At 42.0% G+C, this 18401-nt stretch overlaps 1 protein-coding gene across 2 annotated transcripts in view; it reads left to right on the forward strand.

Annotated features, from left to right (window-relative positions):
• The window catches only part of LOC117456609 (transcription factor 4-like), a 219015-nt gene that overhangs the window by 33907 nt on the left and 166707 nt on the right, over window positions 1–18401 (forward strand). For both annotated transcript variants that reach the window (XM_034096536.2, XM_034096537.2), the window contains 2 exons: window positions 14978–15033; window positions 15898–15976. In XM_034096536.2, coding sequence (XP_033952427.1) covers window positions 14978–15033; window positions 15898–15976 — 135 coding nt within the window. The remainder of the gene's footprint in view (window positions 1–14977; window positions 15034–15897; window positions 15977–18401) is intronic.

The following is an 18401-nucleotide window of genomic DNA, read 5'->3' on the forward strand; positions in this document are numbered from 1 at the left end:
AGCACCCAAGAAACAGTCTGAAGTAACCGCTTCTGTTGTTTCTCTCGACACACGGTGACTCTGTGACAGTGATTTTTCGGTAAGTGGCTGCTCCACCGTGTTGGTTTCAGTGGTCATCTGTTTTCATGGAATTCACCTGAGCCTCGCTCTCACTTCCCCTTCAGCGCCACAAACCAACTGCTACATAACTAATGCACAGGGCTCTTCCTGTACAGGTGCATGTGGTGTCCCTGTGTGTGTTCGCATGTGTTGCTATTTATAGCCCGATCCCCACCGCAAAGATTCACAAAAGCCAAATGCATCATGTCACATTGTGTTAGCCGCTGCACATTTGTCTGCACTTCTCAGACCAGAGTCTCAGTTTCGCTGAAGTCTGAGATTAAATATTCCGAAACATGATGTTCTTTTCATGTTCCAATTGTATAAACTGTAGTGGAGGACGTAGAGATGTAGGACGAGTCGTTTAATGACGCGTGTGATGTACGACTTTTAATCGCCTACAATTATTCCAGGGAACCTTAACTTACATTCGAAGCTGGTGCAAAACAGTGTTTGGGTGTAGGTGTGTGTATGAGTGCGTATTGTAAATGTTTTATTTATTATCATGACTTGCTCTTATCTATACTCAGTGATGTCATCTATTGTACATATATACAATGGTATAACAATGTCGTGGTATTTTTATTATTATTATTATTATTATTATTATTAATTAGCATAAGAGGGTCTCTTTAAACTCTTTAACTAATATTAAAAACTTCTCGAAAACACTTTGTGTTTTGTTGATAGAGTGTAGTACACGTTTGTTGTTCCATTTCAAACCCAAGCTATGAACAAAAGCTCAAAGAAGCATTGCCACGTAGTGATTTCCTAGCAAGTATCCTAAAATCACCTTAAAGCAGAGTGTGAGGATAGAGAGTTTTCCTAATATCTTTTTGAAGCAGATTATTTTATGGATTTCTCTCCGCTTGTTTTTTTAAAGTCGTTGTCACTTCTTCCAGCGTCTGATTTCTTATGTTTTGAGCTCGGTGGTATCAGCGGGAGGGGTGAGACTGGAGGAGTGGAGCGGAGGAAGAGCAGATAGGACTCGCACCCCTCTGGCTCGGCGCTTAGTTGTGTTTACACTTGACGACAGGACACCATGAAAGAGAGAGGAGAGGCGGGAGATAAAAGGGAAGAAGAAAGAAAGTAAAGAGAGGCAGTGAGAGATGAAGGGAGGGGGAGGAGGCAGGGATGAGAGGGGAGAAGAAAGGGGAGAGGAGGAATAAAAGAAGTGTTTTTAGTGTTAATGAAATCAGATAAGGGTGTGATCCAGGAACACTTTCAGATGGATTGACCTTTAAGACTCATGTCAGCGTTGCATTCGGGACCTCAGGTGAACCAACCTGCTGCCCTTTGTAGTGTTAGTCCTCATCATAAGAAATATAAACATGCAATTCGGGCACTTGAGGTGTTGGTGGAACTTGGGTCCCAGGTCATTTCATCGTTGTTCAATCAGTTGAATATATACAAAGACTATCCAATAGAGCAGGGGTTCTCAACGTTTTTTGAGTGAGGGCCAATGTAGGTACCCAATATTGGATTGAGGGCCGCCCAAGAAAAATACACAAAATAATTCCAAAACAAATCCTTTCTTTATTGTACTAACCAATTACCGCAACTCGCGAGATGCCTAGTTGCCATGCAACCAGTAGTCTAGCAAACTTTCCACAAGCTGTCATTCATCATTTAGGAATGACAACCCAGGGGGCGCAGTTTTACCATTCTTAAATTCCATTCTGATTCTTACTAGATACAACCATGGAGGATTAAAATATAACGCATGCATTTCAGCGTGTCGCATTAACTATCGCGGGCCGCCAGAAACATTTCCGAGGGCCGCCATTGGCCCGCGGGCCGCACTTTGAGAACCCCTGCAATAGAGGGTCTTGTAAGTGATGCACCTGCTTGTTGATTGGCTGTGTCATGAACCTGTTTGAAATACATGTTTTGTTTTCATTCAGTTAATTTTATCTGCCAATAAAAGTTTGTATGGAGATGTCAGTAGAGGTGGTAATATGTATGGCTGCATTCAATATGTGCTATGATGGGAAGGTCCAAAAATCCAATTTGAAGAAGGACGAATTTAAAAAGATAGGCGACTTGGGCATGGTGATATTTTGTGGCTGAAATGAAAACAAATTCATATATATTGCCTCACTGTAACATTGGCAATACATGGTTATTACAGTGACTTGCTATCGTCCAGTATACTTCATAGTTTTGGAAAATATTCATATCTGTTTTCCTGTCAAGCTGGTCGAGGAAGCTTATAACCTCTTTTATGTCTGTTGGTAAACTTTGGAGTTTTAGTCGAGATTAGTAGCTTTGCTCTCTTCAAAGGTTAGGGTTAGGGTCGACGTTTAATGATGATGTCGCTGATAAGTGTTTTTTAATCATTGGCAACCCATCATTTCCTTGGGTATTTCAGGAAGTAGGGTTGTCCCGAATAGTCTTTATTTGGGCTCCGGAGTTTCAGGAATCATCAGCTAATAATTGAACTTTGAAAGCAATGAACCATTCTCAGCTCAGATGGATGCGCAATGCGAATAATTCAGTTGATTTAAATGTATTCATTAATAGCCTACATTGAGTTCCTCGAATAAAACACACCCATGGTAAAACTGTGTGTGCAGCAGGTGCATTCTGGGAACACTTATGTGTGAAGAAGTGAATCAGTGTTTGCTAAAACATCGCAGCATTATGGGAAGACCAGCGATCCACCAAACGGGAGAGACATTCAGAACGAGAAGTCCGATCTACTTTTAGTATCCGTTTTCATCACCAGGGGCGGAGATGATGGGAGGAACGAGCCATTATTTTACTTCTGATGGAGGAAAAGAGAAGGGACACATATGAAAACAAGATGTAGCGCTGTCTTGTATTTTCCCTGCTAATTAAAAGCAGATGTTCAGGTACTTTCTGAGAGCCTGCTCACCGCAGCACAACTGCTTCCTGATTCACATTCTAGGCGTCCCTGCACTTGTTGAGAGACCATTGGGTTTCTGCACATCCAACCCACTGGACCTCCTCCAGTTTCTCTCTCTCTCTCTCTCTCTCTCTCTCTCTCTCTCTCTCTCTCTCTCTCTCTCTCTCTCTCTGTATGATTAAGAACCCTCCGCAGAGAGGAAAGAGCCCTAATTGAATTGTCAAACCCAAATCTACCCAGAGACCAAAACTCATCCGAAACACTTCCTGTCTGCGCGTGACTGTTTCTCTGTCTGACTGGTGATTGTAGTCGTGTTCACTGAATTTATTTAGACGACTCTTTCGAAAAAGTAACTCCACGTAGGTGTTCACTTAAAGCAGGGGTTCCCAAAGTGCGGCCCGCGGGACAATGGCGGCCCTCGGAAATGTTTCTGGCGGCCCGCGATAGTTAATGTGACACGCTGAAATGCATGCGTTATATTTTAATCCTCCATGGTTGTATCTAGTAAGAATCAGAATGGAATTTAAGAATGGTAAAACTGCGCCCCCTGGGTTGTCATTCCTAAATTATGAATGACAGCTTGTGGAAAGTTTGCTCGACTACTGGTTGCATGGCAACTAGGCATCTCGCGAGTTGCGGTAATTGGTTAGTACAATAAAGAAAGGATTTGTTTTGGAATTATTTTGTGTTCCGTTTTTTCTTGGGCGGCCCTCAATCTAATATTGGGTACCTACATTGGCCCTCACTCATCAAAACTTTCAGAACCCCTGACTTAAAGGGAGTAGCTTAAAGGGCCCCTATCACAAATGTTCAGGTTCATGTTTGTATGTAGTGTCTCTCCTGGGACATGTCTCCATGCTTTAATGTTCAAAAAGCTCTTTATTGTTCTCATACTGCCTGTGCTGCAGCACCTCTTTTCACCCTCTGTCTGAAACCAGAGCCCAGTCTGCTCTGATTGGTCACCTGGCCGGCTCTGTTGTGATTGGTCAACCGCTTAGAGATGTCCCGTCACTTAGCCTATCACGTACAATGTGTTGGTGGCTAGCCAATAGAAGCACACTTGTTACATAGTGGCGTTTCAGGCAGGGGGAGAGACACTTTTAGCCTTTGCACACCATTTACATGCACCAACAAATTAAATAACACACTACAAGAAAGGGGAAACCCTACAAAGAATAATAAGGCCTTTTTTAATGTAGGGAAATTAAACTGTGTACTTTTTTTAGCTGCCAATAACTGAAATAGTCAGTTTCTGAGTTTATAAAGCCATTGTTTGTGATATCTTTTGAGTCATAGCTGTTCAGTCTTATAACATGTATTTGTGATGAAGATAATATGAAGTTATTTGAATGAATTCATTGGATTGTAGTTTGTATTGAAGTTATAGCACTTTGTAGGGCTTTAACGAGAAATGGCCACATCTAAAATCCTTTAGTAGAATTAGAAACACTGATTTGTGGTTTTCATAACTTCCGGCTACAGAAAACAAAGTCATTACGTCCCAAGCGCTCGTCACTATTAAATCAGTAACCACTTCAATAAAACAAAATGTTTTCATTCTGCTTACAACTGGTTTCCAGCCAGCCCTTTGGCTCCGAGCCTTCATCTGCATTGTTCTCACTTAGTCTTTATAAAAGTTTTGCTAACTCTGCTGCTTTTTAGCTTCTGACCAGTTTGCACACAGACTTTTCCTTTTAGCGAGTTTCCTTTTGTTCCTCTGGTTGTGATGGTGTGAGGAGATCTAAGCCACTATTGGCTCGGCTGCCTGTGTGGAGAGACGAGGGGGTTTGTCAAAGGAATTCTTCCTCCGCCACAGAGATGGAGAAAAAATAATAAAAACAAAAAGGAACTGCCTTCTTATTATCAATATTAATCTCTCCTTTTGGAAAGCCCTCTGTAGGCTCTGAGCTCGGCTGTCTTTTAAAACACACACGGCTGATTCAAGAAAAACCATGTTTGAACTTGCTTTTTTTTCCCTCCTCGTATCCTTCTTCGGCCCTCCCTCCCTCTCTCTCCGTCTACATGAGCTATTCTCTCCCTCACTCCTCATTTAGCGTGCCATTAGCTCGCCAAGCTGTTGTTTGTTTTCTTGCTTTAATGTGCTTTTTTTTAACAAATCTGCAACAAAAAAAAAGAAGGAATAACAAAAGACACAATTGACTGCTACATAAAGCATGCACAGTTCCGTGTGTGTGTGTGTGTGTGTGTGTGTGTGTGTGTGTGTGTGTGTGTGTGTGTGTGTGTGTGTGTGTGTGTGTGTGTGTGTGTGTGTGTGTGTGTGTGTGTGTGTGTGTGTGTGTGTGTGTGTGTGTGTGTGTGTGTGTGTGTGTGTGTGTGTGTGTGTGTGTGTGTGTGTGTGTGTGTGTGTGTGTGTGTGTGTCTTGGACTGCATGTGTATTGTGTGCAAACTGTTGCATGTCATTGATTGTTTGCATGCTTATGTAAAATGTGTGTGTGTGTATGACCTAGCATTACTATACTTGTGGGGACCTACATCTGTTTACACAGTCACGTGTGGGGACTCGCCTCCCTTATGGGGACAAATTGGAGGTCCCCATAAGGGGAATTATTAATTTTAGGGTGAAGACTTGGTTAGGTTTAGGATTAGGGTAAGGTTAAGGGTTAGGCATGTGTTGGTTATGGTTAAGGTTAGGATAAGTCTCCAGGAAATGCATGTAGGTTAATGTAATGTCCCCTGAAGTGATGTATACATGGTGTGTGTGTGTGTGTGTGTGTGTGTGTGTGTGTGTGTGTGTGTGTGTGTGTGTGTGTGTGTGTGTGTGTGTGTGTGTGTGTGTGTGTGTGTGTGTGTGTGTGTGTGTGTGTGTGTGTGTGTGTGTGTGTGTGTGTGTGTGTGTGTGTGTGTGTGTGTGTGTGTGTGTGTGTGTGTGTGTGTGTGTGTGTGTGTGTGTGTGTGTGTGTACTGGCACTAAACTTACTTGTGTCCAGATGTTCTAATTATAGAACAGCTCTGCTGCCTAATGACAGGAAACGCTGGCCTGTGTGTGTGTGTGGGTTTGCAAGTGCAGCAATGAGTTTCTGACTGACACACTGACACACTGAGTGAGTGTGCGTGAGACAGACGCATGAATGGAATTCTTGTAATTAACCCCTTGAACCCTGATTTCCTCCTTAAATGTTCCCTTAAGTAGCTTTTGGGTTTTTATTTAACAAATTTGCCTTTTTTTTAAGGGAAAATAATTGCAGCGCAGATACGTTCACTGACGACCTCTGGGCACGTCCTGGAGAGGTGACACATAATACTTTTTCTGAATGAACATAGATTTAAACTCGAGGCTGCGGGTTGTACTATTTCATTCCAGTCATTTGACCATTTCATCTCAAGTATTGTAGTATCATGAATACAAAGAAGATTTCCCCTCTACCGCTTTGTTTATGTAACAATGGCTAGAGTTCTCGAATACAAGTCTTATATAAATATTGAAGTGAGTTAAAACTGTCTCTGTGAACAACGCCAACTTTCTATTTTGGACAGAAACAGAAGCACACTGTCTCCAACCTCTTCCAACACAATGTGTTAGGAACACATCTTGGTAACGTTTATGTTAAACACTCCCAAGTCACTTCTTTTTTAATCAAATATGTTTTCAAGTTATTGTTATGCCACCTAGATTAGGTTTTCACCACAGATGGAAACCAAATCTGCAGAGTTCTTTCAATAACTATTTTTTTAGCTGTGATCCAGAATTAAAATCACAGAATGGGTCGTGTGTTTTCTTGCTTGTAATGTGAGCATAACATATTTGGATAACAATCTATGGCAGGCCTCAAGGAGGTGAACTGGGCCCTCTCAAAGTACCAGTCCACTCTCCATTTTGTAGGTCTGGTCGGGGACTTGAACCGGCGACCGTACGATTCCCAGTCAAACTGTCTAACTGATAAAAGTTAAAGTATAAAGTGACCTTTTACGATGTTTGCATCTTTTCAGTGTTAAAGTCAACTGTAATCAATAATAGGCTAAATATTCCCGCCTGTATCCATGGAAACCTTGGATCATATACATTAGTAGCCTTGGTGATGCAGTGCTGTCCCCTCTCTCTTTTTGGTTTCTATGGTAACAAGATGTCAATCGATGTGGCATCTCCAACTGTCCCCTCCATCAGAGCTCCGTAACCACGGCGACAGAGTGAGGAGAGTTTTTTTTACTCGCAGCTTTTTGGTACGGAGGTTGAGACGGAGCTGCTGCCCGATGCCGTGCCTTGCTCAAAGGCTGCACAATGAGAGAAAGAAAGGCAGTGACAGCAGAAAAGGGGAGGAGAGAGATGGAGGGATACTTAGAGATGGGGAAATCATCAGAAGAAAGAAAATAAGTATGCGAAAAGAAGTGGGAAGGAGGCAAGGAAAGGTTTAAAGAGAGGAAGAAATGAGATACAGTAACTCAAACACAAACACAACTCTGCACGAGGGAGAGAAGGACAAGTAATGTAGGGTTGAAGTAATACATGGAAATAAGGACAACAAAAGATCAGAGGTCAGACAAATAGAACACTAAAAATGAAGGAGGGAAAAAGAGGGATGAAAGAATGAGTAAAAGAAGGAGAAGGAAACAAGAATCAAAATAATGAAACAAAGAAGATGCGGATAGTCAAAAGGAGGTAAGAATGAAAGCAGAAGTTTAAATGAGAGAGAAAAGAGGGGAAGGAAGGAAAAGGGGGAGTAAGAGGGAAAGTATTGAGAAGTGTAAATGAGGGTGAAAGGAGGAAGAAGGAAGCAAGGGAAGGAAAGAAGGGGGCGAGCTGAGAGAGCCCGAATCATGTCCAAAACAGGACATGGGTGACTTCCTGATCGTTACATCACTTCCTGTGCTTGTCCAGTCTCCCGTGAACACACACGTGCACACACACACACACACACACACACACACACACACACACACACACACACACACACACACACACACACACACACACACACACACACACACACACACACACACACACACACACACACACACACGCAGGGATTGAGGGTGTTAGACAGTGTAAGCCGCTTTAAAGGAGAAGATACAGAGACGTAATCTGACTCTTAATTCTTACTGTCTCATCTCAGTGTGTGTGTGTGTGTGTGTGTGTGTGTGTGTGTGTGTGTGTGTGTGTGTGTGTGTGTGTGTGTGTGTGTGTGTGTGTGTGTGTGTGTGTGTGTGTGTGTGTGTGTGTGTGTGTGTGTGTGTGTGTGTGTGTGTGTGTGTGTGTGTGTGTGTGTGTGTGTGTGTGTGTGTGTGTGTGTGTGTGTGTGTGTGTGTGTGTGTGTGTGTGTGTGTGTGTGTGTGTGTGTGTGTGTGTGTGTGTGTGTGTGTGTGTGTGATTACCCAGGATAATAACATGAATGTGGTCCAGTGAGTACAAGCAGCTTCTCTTTGCATTTTATAAAATGGGTTAGATACTTGTGTCACCCTTTGTTTCCAATGCATCACAATAAGAGAGGTTTTGTTTATCTCTCTTTAGTTCATCTCGATCATTCTCTGCTTTCCTTAGTTCCTCTCTCCTTTCCTTTTCTTTCTCCACTTTCCTTTTTTGTCTGAACGTTTCCTTCCTCTTCTCATTTCCTCATCTCTTTCCTTATTTCTGCTTGTTCCCTTACCTACCTTGCCCCCTACAGCTTTACTTGAGGATTCAACTCATCATTATAATATTGTTAACAGTAGTGGATTCAAAGAAGTAATCAAGTTAAGTAATACATTTTTTTTTTATCAATTTATATTTTTTGCACAAAATATAAACTCTCAAGCAATTTAAATGGGTCCTGTCTATTTCTGAAATTTAAATTGACAACGTTTCTACGATGTCAAGGACCCGCTGTGGCTAGCATCAGAGTTCTTCTTCTGTGGTTTCCATCCTGTAGAGTAGACCTTGTAAACATGGCCGTGGTGACTTTGAGATCAGCCACAGATTTGTGAATGGATGGTTTCAAATCTTCAATTTGGTTTAAAATATATGAACTAGTTTCGGTGTTTTGAACATGTATTTCTCATCCCATCGATAGCCCTAATGGAAGATACTGGAAGATTGACTTGTTATACACGATTACTCCGAGTTGATACGTTAAACCTTAAAAGGATTAAAATGGAGTTTGAAAAGGAATTTTTTTACATAATCTTTACACATAGTCAAGGATAATATGTCAATTTCTGACGATAATTTTTACTCGAAGAACAAAACAAGTGCGTTTTTAATTCACAATTGTCAGTAACATTTCAGTTACCATGACACTTTGAGTGTTTAATTTGAAGAAATTAGAAATATACCCAAACAGGTCTGATGACAGAACCCTTTCTGATCACCACACACTGTTTGAACTGTGTGTGTGTGTGTTGGGGGAGGGGGAAGGCCTACGGTTAATTATAGAGTTTGGTTGGGCACCAGATGAGAACAGTGGGACTATAGAGCTCTCACAGGTGCACACACACTGGCGCTTGATGTTCTCTCAGCATGACCACTGTCCTCATTTCTGTCAATCAGAGCGCCCATTTATTAACTTAATCAACATGTGTTTGTGTAATGCTCTCACCAACGTTTCGGCTGAGAAAGGGACAGTCTTTATGCTGGATGTCGGGTGCAGGTCCCACCATTTCAGTAGTCAGAGTAATTACAGGAGGGAAATACGAAGTTAATGATATTACAGAACCCCAGAGACTTTCTTTAAACGTCATATCTTGTGGTTGCCTAGTGTTTCCGTAAGAAGGCTTTTGGGGTATTTTTCTTCTTAGCGTATATTTTTCTCTGTGCTGTCCTTTTCTCTACATGTCAATGCGCGTTTTAGGTCACTGACATTTGTAAAAAGCCTTTCAGGTTTTATCTTGTTTTCAGTGTCGACAGAGAAAACGGACGAAGTGAATCTCATTCGTGAGGCGACACAAACTTGGCAGAATTTGTCGAGACGTGGTGAAAATAGTTAACGCGGTTTACTAACAGGACTCTACAATTGTCCACACATACACAGTTACTCTTGAACTTTTTTAAGAAACAGTGGGGTCAAACAGCGTCCGGAGCAGGGTTTCCGCTAGGATTTTTTCTCGCCGGTCAAATGTCCGGGCAGAATTTATTTTACCGGACAAATTTGAAACTTACCGGTCATATTTCAATAATAATAAGAGTTGTGTAGCAGAGTTTCCGTAAGCAGGTAATTACCGGACTATGAGCAGATATGCTTCAGTTTAAAACTCAGTTCACGGGGCTCATTTTTATATTGCTTCAGTTTATAATCGTAACAGATCGAAAAACTCAGATTCATTTTTCAATAAATGATTCCACAAACAACATAATTATTACATTCAAACAAACTACTTGTAGTAGATAACGTACATTATTCAAAAGTTTACATTACATTTGAATAATAACACGGGAGAAACGGATCCTCTCTTTTCCCCTCTCTCTCTCCTGACAGCACGTCAGTTTCTCATGCAGCTCCTGCAGCTCGCTAAACAGAGGGCGGGGCTTCAGGTGATCATGCAGAGCTGCGTGTCTCGGTCAGACTCAGCAGCTGATCTGATCTCTCTCTCGCTCCGGTTACACTTCACTCGCGTTTATGTCCATATGGATCAGATCCAGCTCTCCTGATCGGCCTTTATAGAGAGCACCGATCAAACTATTAAGAGTGAATATCGGCCGATAATGACCGGCGGCCGATCGATCGGAGCCTCCCTAATTATTACCAGACATTTTGACCGGCAGGTTTTGAATTTACCGGTTTTTAATAAATGTTACCAGCTAAAAACCGGTAATTACCGGCTAACGGAAACCCTGGTCCGGAGGTCACTTAGTTCTACATTACATGTAACACGCTTTCATCCAAAGCGACTCACATACTCAATACTGTGGACAATCCTCACCGGAGCACTTTGGGGTGAAGTGTCCTGCCCAGGGACACAACACCATGCTGACTGTTGGGGGGTTTGAACCTGTGACCCCCTGATCCCCTGACCTCTAGTTCTACATCCCACTACACAGACGGGCCATTTTCGACACGGTATCTTTGTGTTACTACTGTTTTGTCAGAGGCTCCTTGAGTTATATCGCCACCTGTTGGTTTGGCAGGCATTGCAGGGCTTGCCAGTGCTTACAATTTTGAGGAGGAAAAAGCCTGTCTTCAAAAAAACCTGTGTACCTGAGGACAAGGCCTGAACTGTGACTGTAGTTTCCAATGGACTCTAGTGATCTTGCCCATCGGCATGCAGTTGTTTAGGCTGCGGTTCTGACCCAACAAACCCATGACCTCGCTTTAAAGGTGGGGTTATCGCTCCAGTAAGACTGTTGGGTGGTTTGACGTTAAAGCAAAGCAGAACAACCACAGGATTTAGTAACAATATACATGTGATTTGGGAAGAGACCGAGGGGTAGACCTAGGACCAGGTGGAGGGATTATATCTCTTCGCTGGCCTGGGAGCGCCTTGGCACCCCCCAGTCAGAGCTGGTTGATGTCGCCAGGGAAAAGAAAGTTTGGGGCTCTCTGCTGGAACTGCTACCCCCGCGACCCGACCACGGATAAGCGGGAGAAGATGGATGGATGGATACATGTGATTTTAGCAATAATTCCAAAGACAAAGTACCATTGGGTCCTTATGCAGTTCATGGAAATATAAAATGCGCGAAGCACATCTATAAAATTGTACAATGTGTTCAGCATTGTAATAACGGCATGAATCAGCAGGAGAATTGGATGGTCCCTTCGACTGTACGTCAAGAACTGAACAATGTGGCATTATCTTCACACTTCCTTATTAAAATGTGAATGAATAGACACATGTGTTTGTGTTCCGTTTAACCTGTGTGTAGTTAATAGATGTTATACTCTTGACTAACATTGCTCACAATCATCTTTTTCTTTCTACAAAGTACAGAAACTGTCCAATGAACGCGTTATCTGCTGGTCCATACGGCCGTTTAAAATGTTACAAAAAAAAAAGTGTCTCAACGGTCAGACAGGGCCTGTTTTTGTCCTGAGAAAACACACACACACACACACACACACACACACACACACACACACACACACACACACACACACACACACACACACACACACACACACACACACACACACACACACACACACACACACACACACACACACACACACACACACAGAGGGTAACTGTATTAATGGGAGTCTGTTTTGTGTCGAGCAGGTCTTAATAGGATCAGTATGAGAGACATGGAGCTGTCTGTCAGTCTAAGTTCATTAACTGATGATAGATGACCCGCACCAAGTGTGTGTGTGTGTGTGTGTGTGTGTGTGTGTGTGTGTGTGTGTGTGTGTGTGTGTGTGTGTGTGTGTGTGTGTGTGTGTGTGTGTGTGTGTGTGTGTGTGTGTGTGTGTGTGTGTGTGTGTGTGTGTGTGTGTGTGTGTGTGTGTGTGTGTGTGACCACATGTGTGAGTGTGTGAGAGAGAGTGTGTATGTGTGCTTTTAAGAATGCATTTCCCTGCTTGTGTGTAAATACTCTCTGGTGTAATTTATAGCCCTCAATCGGAGGCCTTATCAGGTGCAGGACACATGGATGCCTCCTTCTCTCCACCTCCTCCTCTCCACCTCCTCCTCCACCTCTTTTAACTCCTGCACACCAAGTTGTTTTCTCTCTTCTCTTCTTCCTCTCCTCTCCTCCCTCTCTTCCAATCTCAATCCTCTTGCTTTTCAATACTGAATGATGTTTTCTTTAATTGCTGTCCACTTCATCCTCTCACTCCCCAACCTCACTCCCACTGCTCCAGCCTCTGGACCCGCTATCAACCAACTCAACTTTTATTTAATGTCCCCCACTTTGGTCAACTCTTATTCTCCAAATAGTCTTTATTTGACAATTTTTTTAATGTAGGTTCACATAATGTAATGTAATGTTCAAAGTGTGGTGTCCAGTAACCTTGTGACTGACTGACTTCCTATAGTGACATTGTAGGCCTGTGGGGTAACACCTGGGAACCAATGCTGGAGCATTAGCAGAAAATAAATCAATAATTTATTTTTTCCTTAATCTTAATAACTTCTCAAGTGTGTGTTCCCTGAATCTAGTTTTGTGTCAGTTATCTGCTTTGGTAAATGCACATGGTCGATACATGTCCATTTGTTTAATCCAAAATAATGTCGAATATGTCTGATCAAGTTTATACTCCCTAAATCCAATGACCATCAATACTTTGTGTGTAGTCTTCACTAAACCTCCATACGATATATTCTAGTCTTTTCTACTCCACACATATGTAGCCCAAAGGTACTTTTGTTGAGGTAGCGACATGTGGTTTGAAAGGCTCCACACACGCACGCACGCACGCACACACACACACACACACACACACACACACACACACACACACACACACACACACACACACACACACACACACACACACACACACACACACACACACACACACACACACACACACACACACACACACACACACACACACACACACACACACACACACACACACAGTCAATGGCAGATAAGCTGACATTCCAAATGACTTGACAATGAATGTAAGCTGCTCGCTACACACTCCCTGACACAATGGAGAGCCTATTTAGGAGAGATTTGTACACTACAATGCATGAGATGACAGTGAGTGTGTGTGTGTGTGTGTGTGTGTGTGTGTGTGTGTGTGTGTGTGTGTGTGTGAGTACTGTCAGCGAGAGCTCCGTTTGCACATGGCGTTTGACCTGGATGGACTGATCTACCTGTCATATACAACCCCCCCCCCCCCCCCTTTCTCCCCGAGGAGGTCATTGCCTCTTGACCTCTTGACCTCTTCACGTCCGTCTAATCCAAGTCCTCTTATTTAAATAACAAAACAGAATGTCAGTTTCCAATGGCTGTTACAAAAATGATAATTTCGCCGTTTTCTGATCGATCGCCACCTTGGTTATTGTTAGGTTGATTTTATAAACTAAAATGACTTGGTTCAGGGTGGAAAGAACGTAGCGATATGATGGATATAACAACACGCGGGGATTATTGTTCTGCAGTGGCTTAAAGGACCATTACATTTCACGAAGACACATAAAAGGCTCTGCAATCATAATCAATAATGTTTAATGACATGGAGAGAGAATGAAATACGCTTCAGTCGTTTAACGTCGACACTGGACAGTGATATCGTACATTTCACGTTTCAGGGCGGTGGTGGCGAAGTCCATAGGGCAGGGGTATTCAAACTCAAGGCCCGGGGGCCAAATCCGGCCCGCGACTTCATTTCATGTGGCCCGCAAGAGCTCTGAAAGAATGTAATATGTTTATTATATGGTTACAGGCCGATTTACAGATGCACAATGTCCATAAACTACATGTCCCACAATGCATCTTACATTAGATCTTTTTTTTTATTGTTACTTTTTTTTCAAAATGTCACTTTTTTTTTTATTTAACCGTCACTTTTTTTCAGAATTTGGCTTTTCTTTTAAAACAATTTTGTGACATTCTCACTGAAGAGACTTGCACTTATTTGCCCTCGACTTCTTCTTTCAGACGTAGTTATTTATGAAGCTTTTACCCTATCCGATAATAATCCAATGCAGAGGCAATAAAGTAATATATAATACATTATTTTATATATATTAAATATTTATATATGTATTTTTATAGAGTCTTAAAGTTACAACCGGCCCTTTGAGTGCAACCATAATGCTGATGTGGCCCGTGATGAAATTGAGTTTGACCCCCCTGCCATAGGGACTTGGCTTGGCAACTGGAAGGTCACCAGTTCAAGTCCCGGAAAGACCAAGTGCTACCGAGGTGTCCCTGAGCAAGGCACCGTTCCCTACACGGCTCCCCGTGCGCCGTACATAATGGCAGCCCACTGCTCCTAACACTAGGATGGGTCGAATGCAGAGAAACCGTTTCGTTACATAGTACCTGTACTACGTCATGACAATAAGTTGAAACTATCTATCATATCTGGTATTAAGTATTTGGTTGAAAGTGATGAAGACACAAAGCGATTAAAATGTTGATCTGAATAAGCGACTGTGATCTAAATCTCTGTTGTTCTTTCTTACAGATATGGAGGAGAGAACGAGTGCAGGGTCATGGGCTAGTGGAAGTCGATCTTCAAAGGTAACAACAATACAACTACTATCATTTTTTTAATTACATTTTGCAATCAGTGCCATTAGAACTGCTACTCCATGCTGGAATTATCGCTACTATAATTACCCTCGGGATCAAGTTACATTATCTGACATACAGTATACTGGATAGGCTGACCCGGACGTTAGCCTCTCAAGGGCACCCTCGACAAAAAGCAACAACGTTTTTTTATTTCGTAGAACAAAACGTGAAAGTCTCTTCAGCTTGACATTATTTCAGGCATCCAAAAACAAACACGTTCAAAAACCATTGACCTTTCCGGGTTTTAGGGCTCATTTCTGCACCACTCTATTAAATAAGCATATTGCGACGATACATGCATTTACATATTTTCGACATCTGCTTAGAAAATTGAGCAGTGGGACTTCAATCCATGTCTATTATTATTATTATTATGTCTTTGTTGTTGTACAATTGGCTTTTCCATATAAAAGAAACTGCCGATATGCCTACAACTCATGAAGCAGCGCAGTGCTAATGGGGTAATGGCTATATGTGCATTGTAACAGGATAACAGAAACCTACCAATATGTATAATAATAATAGATTTAATTTGTTAGGTGCTCAAAGGCGCTTTACATATATAGTGAAGAGAAAATAAAATAAAATAAAGGAACAACAAATGAATATATAGTTAAAGTTAAAGTCAAATAATACAAAAACAATCACACATTTAACAAATATCTACTGTATATATATCTTGTATGCCTCTGCCTTGAGCCATCACATCATCTCTACTGCTGGTACTACATTGTCTAAAGACTAATATTGATATACTGCTGCTTATAGTGATCAAATGACTGAATATCATTATCGTCTATGTCTTTCCAGAGTTATGCAGATGGGTCTCAGTACATGGCGTCACATGACAGCCTCTCGCCTCCGTACGCGAACTCCAGCAGGCTATCAGGTACACACAAACTGTGTGTGTGTGTGTGTGTGTGTGTGTGTGTGTGTGTTGTATGATTTAACAATGCTTTTTCTTTCTTTCCATCAACTCATACATTGCCTGCTTTGTTGGGTTTAAAAACTGCCGGTGTGTGTGTGTGTGTGTGTGTGTGTGTGTGTGTGTGTGTGTGTGTGTGTGTGTGTGTGTGTGTGTGTGTGTGTGTGTGTGTGTGTGTGTGTGTGTGTGTGTGTGTGTGTGTGTGTGTGTGTGTGTGTGTGTGTGTGTGTGTGTGTGTGTGTGTGTGTGTGTGTGTGTGTGTGTGTGTGTGTGTGTGTGTGTGTGTGCAGAGAGTCAGTGGAACACTATCGTACTCTGGAGGAGACAGGTCATCTGGCATGCAATTGCTCCTTCTCCCTCGGCCCAGTGTGTGGGATAGCGCTAGGCAGTGTGTGCTCATTTACCCATGATGCTCTCTGCCTCTGGCTCTCTTCGATGTGGCGCCAGTTGTGAGCAAATGGCCACTGACACAGATAATCTTCCTCACACACACACACACACACACACACACACACACACACACACACACACACACACACACACACACACCACACACACACACACACACACACACACACACACACACACACACCCACACACACACACACACACACACACACACACACACACACACACACACACACACACACACACACCACAGAGCTTAATTACCTTTGACTGGATGCATCAAATATGGAAGATGTCAGCTCCACTTGCTCTCTTTCTGTCTCTGGCTCGTTCTCTCATGTGTTGGTTTTAATCACTCTTTCTCTTATGACAGATACTGTATATTTAGATGTTTAACTTTCCATTCTGAAGCCTGAAAGAGTTCATGCAAGTGTGTCACTGCCTTTGTTGTTGTGCGGTTTGTAAAGTGCTGGTAAAAATACCAGCCAAGTGCCTATACTTGTGCCCCCAAGAGTATATGGACACCGCATCAGCCTCAACTCTTCTGGTTTTCGTCTTTCATACTTTACACCCTTTCTGAAGGCTTACATCGAGTCCTGACGTGAGGGATAGGAACTGGTTTAGGTTTCCAGTCATACATAGGGTGATGGATGAGGTTCAAGTTGGTGCTTCCACTTCAAAGTCAGAAAACCATCTTTGGCTTTTGTCTTCCCTAAACTGTCACTGCAAAGCTGCCATCATATTCGAAATATAGTTTAATGGTTTTATTGGAATTCAGGATTCTACTGGAAATGAAGGACCAGGCAAAAATGTTTGTGGTTCTTAAAAACGTCCTGTTTGACGTGTTAACATCTATTATTACACAGCTTGGTTGAATACTCGTTTCTGATTGGTCTATGGATACTTTGTAGAATTGTCTTTATTTTTCATTATGACTGTCATATAGGTAGAAGTTGTCAACTGAATAAAACACGGATTTGGAAGAAACAAATTCTATTTATGCGTCTACTTTCCCGATTAATCGTTGGTTAGGGTTAGGGTTAGGGTGTAGAACCATGCGCAGCTATATCACTCCGCAGAAAGAAGTCCGGTCATTAAACATACAGCAGCACACCGATTTATATAGGTTTTTTTAAACACATGCAGGAATATGGTACTTTCGCTAACATAGACACACACACAGCCTTTCACAGTTATGATGAGGATTGTATTTGTTTAGTTTGTTTTTACTCTAAAAGAAGCGAAGGGAGACATTTGTAAAATCACTATTATTATTTTTATTTTTATTTTTTTTCTTTCCAAGGAAATGGGGAATCAGAAAATAAGCTGTATGTGATGGTTGATATGAAAGTCACTGTTTGAAGGAAAATTGACGCCGTACACGATTTGTATCATTGTCTTGTAATGTACTGTCGAATGTCATGTTTTATGTTATTTGTGGACCCCAGGAAGATTAGCTGTTGTTATGCAGCCTAATGGGGATCCTAATAAACTATAAAGCTGTGGCAAATAAAACATGAATCTTCCTTTTGGTTCTCTACCAGAGAAACCTAATGGAATACTTTTTGAAGATGAATTTCTATGATCTTGGTTGCATGCACCTTTTGACTCATAATGTTTAAAGAAAATCCAAAGAATAGAAACCGCAGGGTGTCGTTATGTCCCGGTTCATTAATGATTGTCTTGCTTCACGTTTTCCCTTTTCAATTTTAGCAGCACTTCAAATGAAAAAGTATCATATTATATTTTCCTACGCGTTGAATTAACTCCTGTATTTGCTAGGACAACCTTGTATATAAATACAAAAAGGGAAAGTAATGCAAAACTTCAGTATCATGGGCCTCTGCTGGGATGATCCAGTGTGTGCGCGATGTGTTGTGACAGTGTTGTGATCACGGCATGTAGCGGCAGAGTCAGAAATGGAAATATTGTATTCTTCATCTGGCACATGGGAGCTGCAATTTACTTTGATAATGATAAC

Source organism: Pseudochaenichthys georgianus, chromosome 12 (assembly GCF_902827115.2).
Source record: "Pseudochaenichthys georgianus chromosome 12, fPseGeo1.2, whole genome shotgun sequence".
Classification (NCBI taxonomy): Eukaryota; Metazoa; Chordata; class Actinopteri; order Perciformes; family Channichthyidae; genus Pseudochaenichthys; species Pseudochaenichthys georgianus.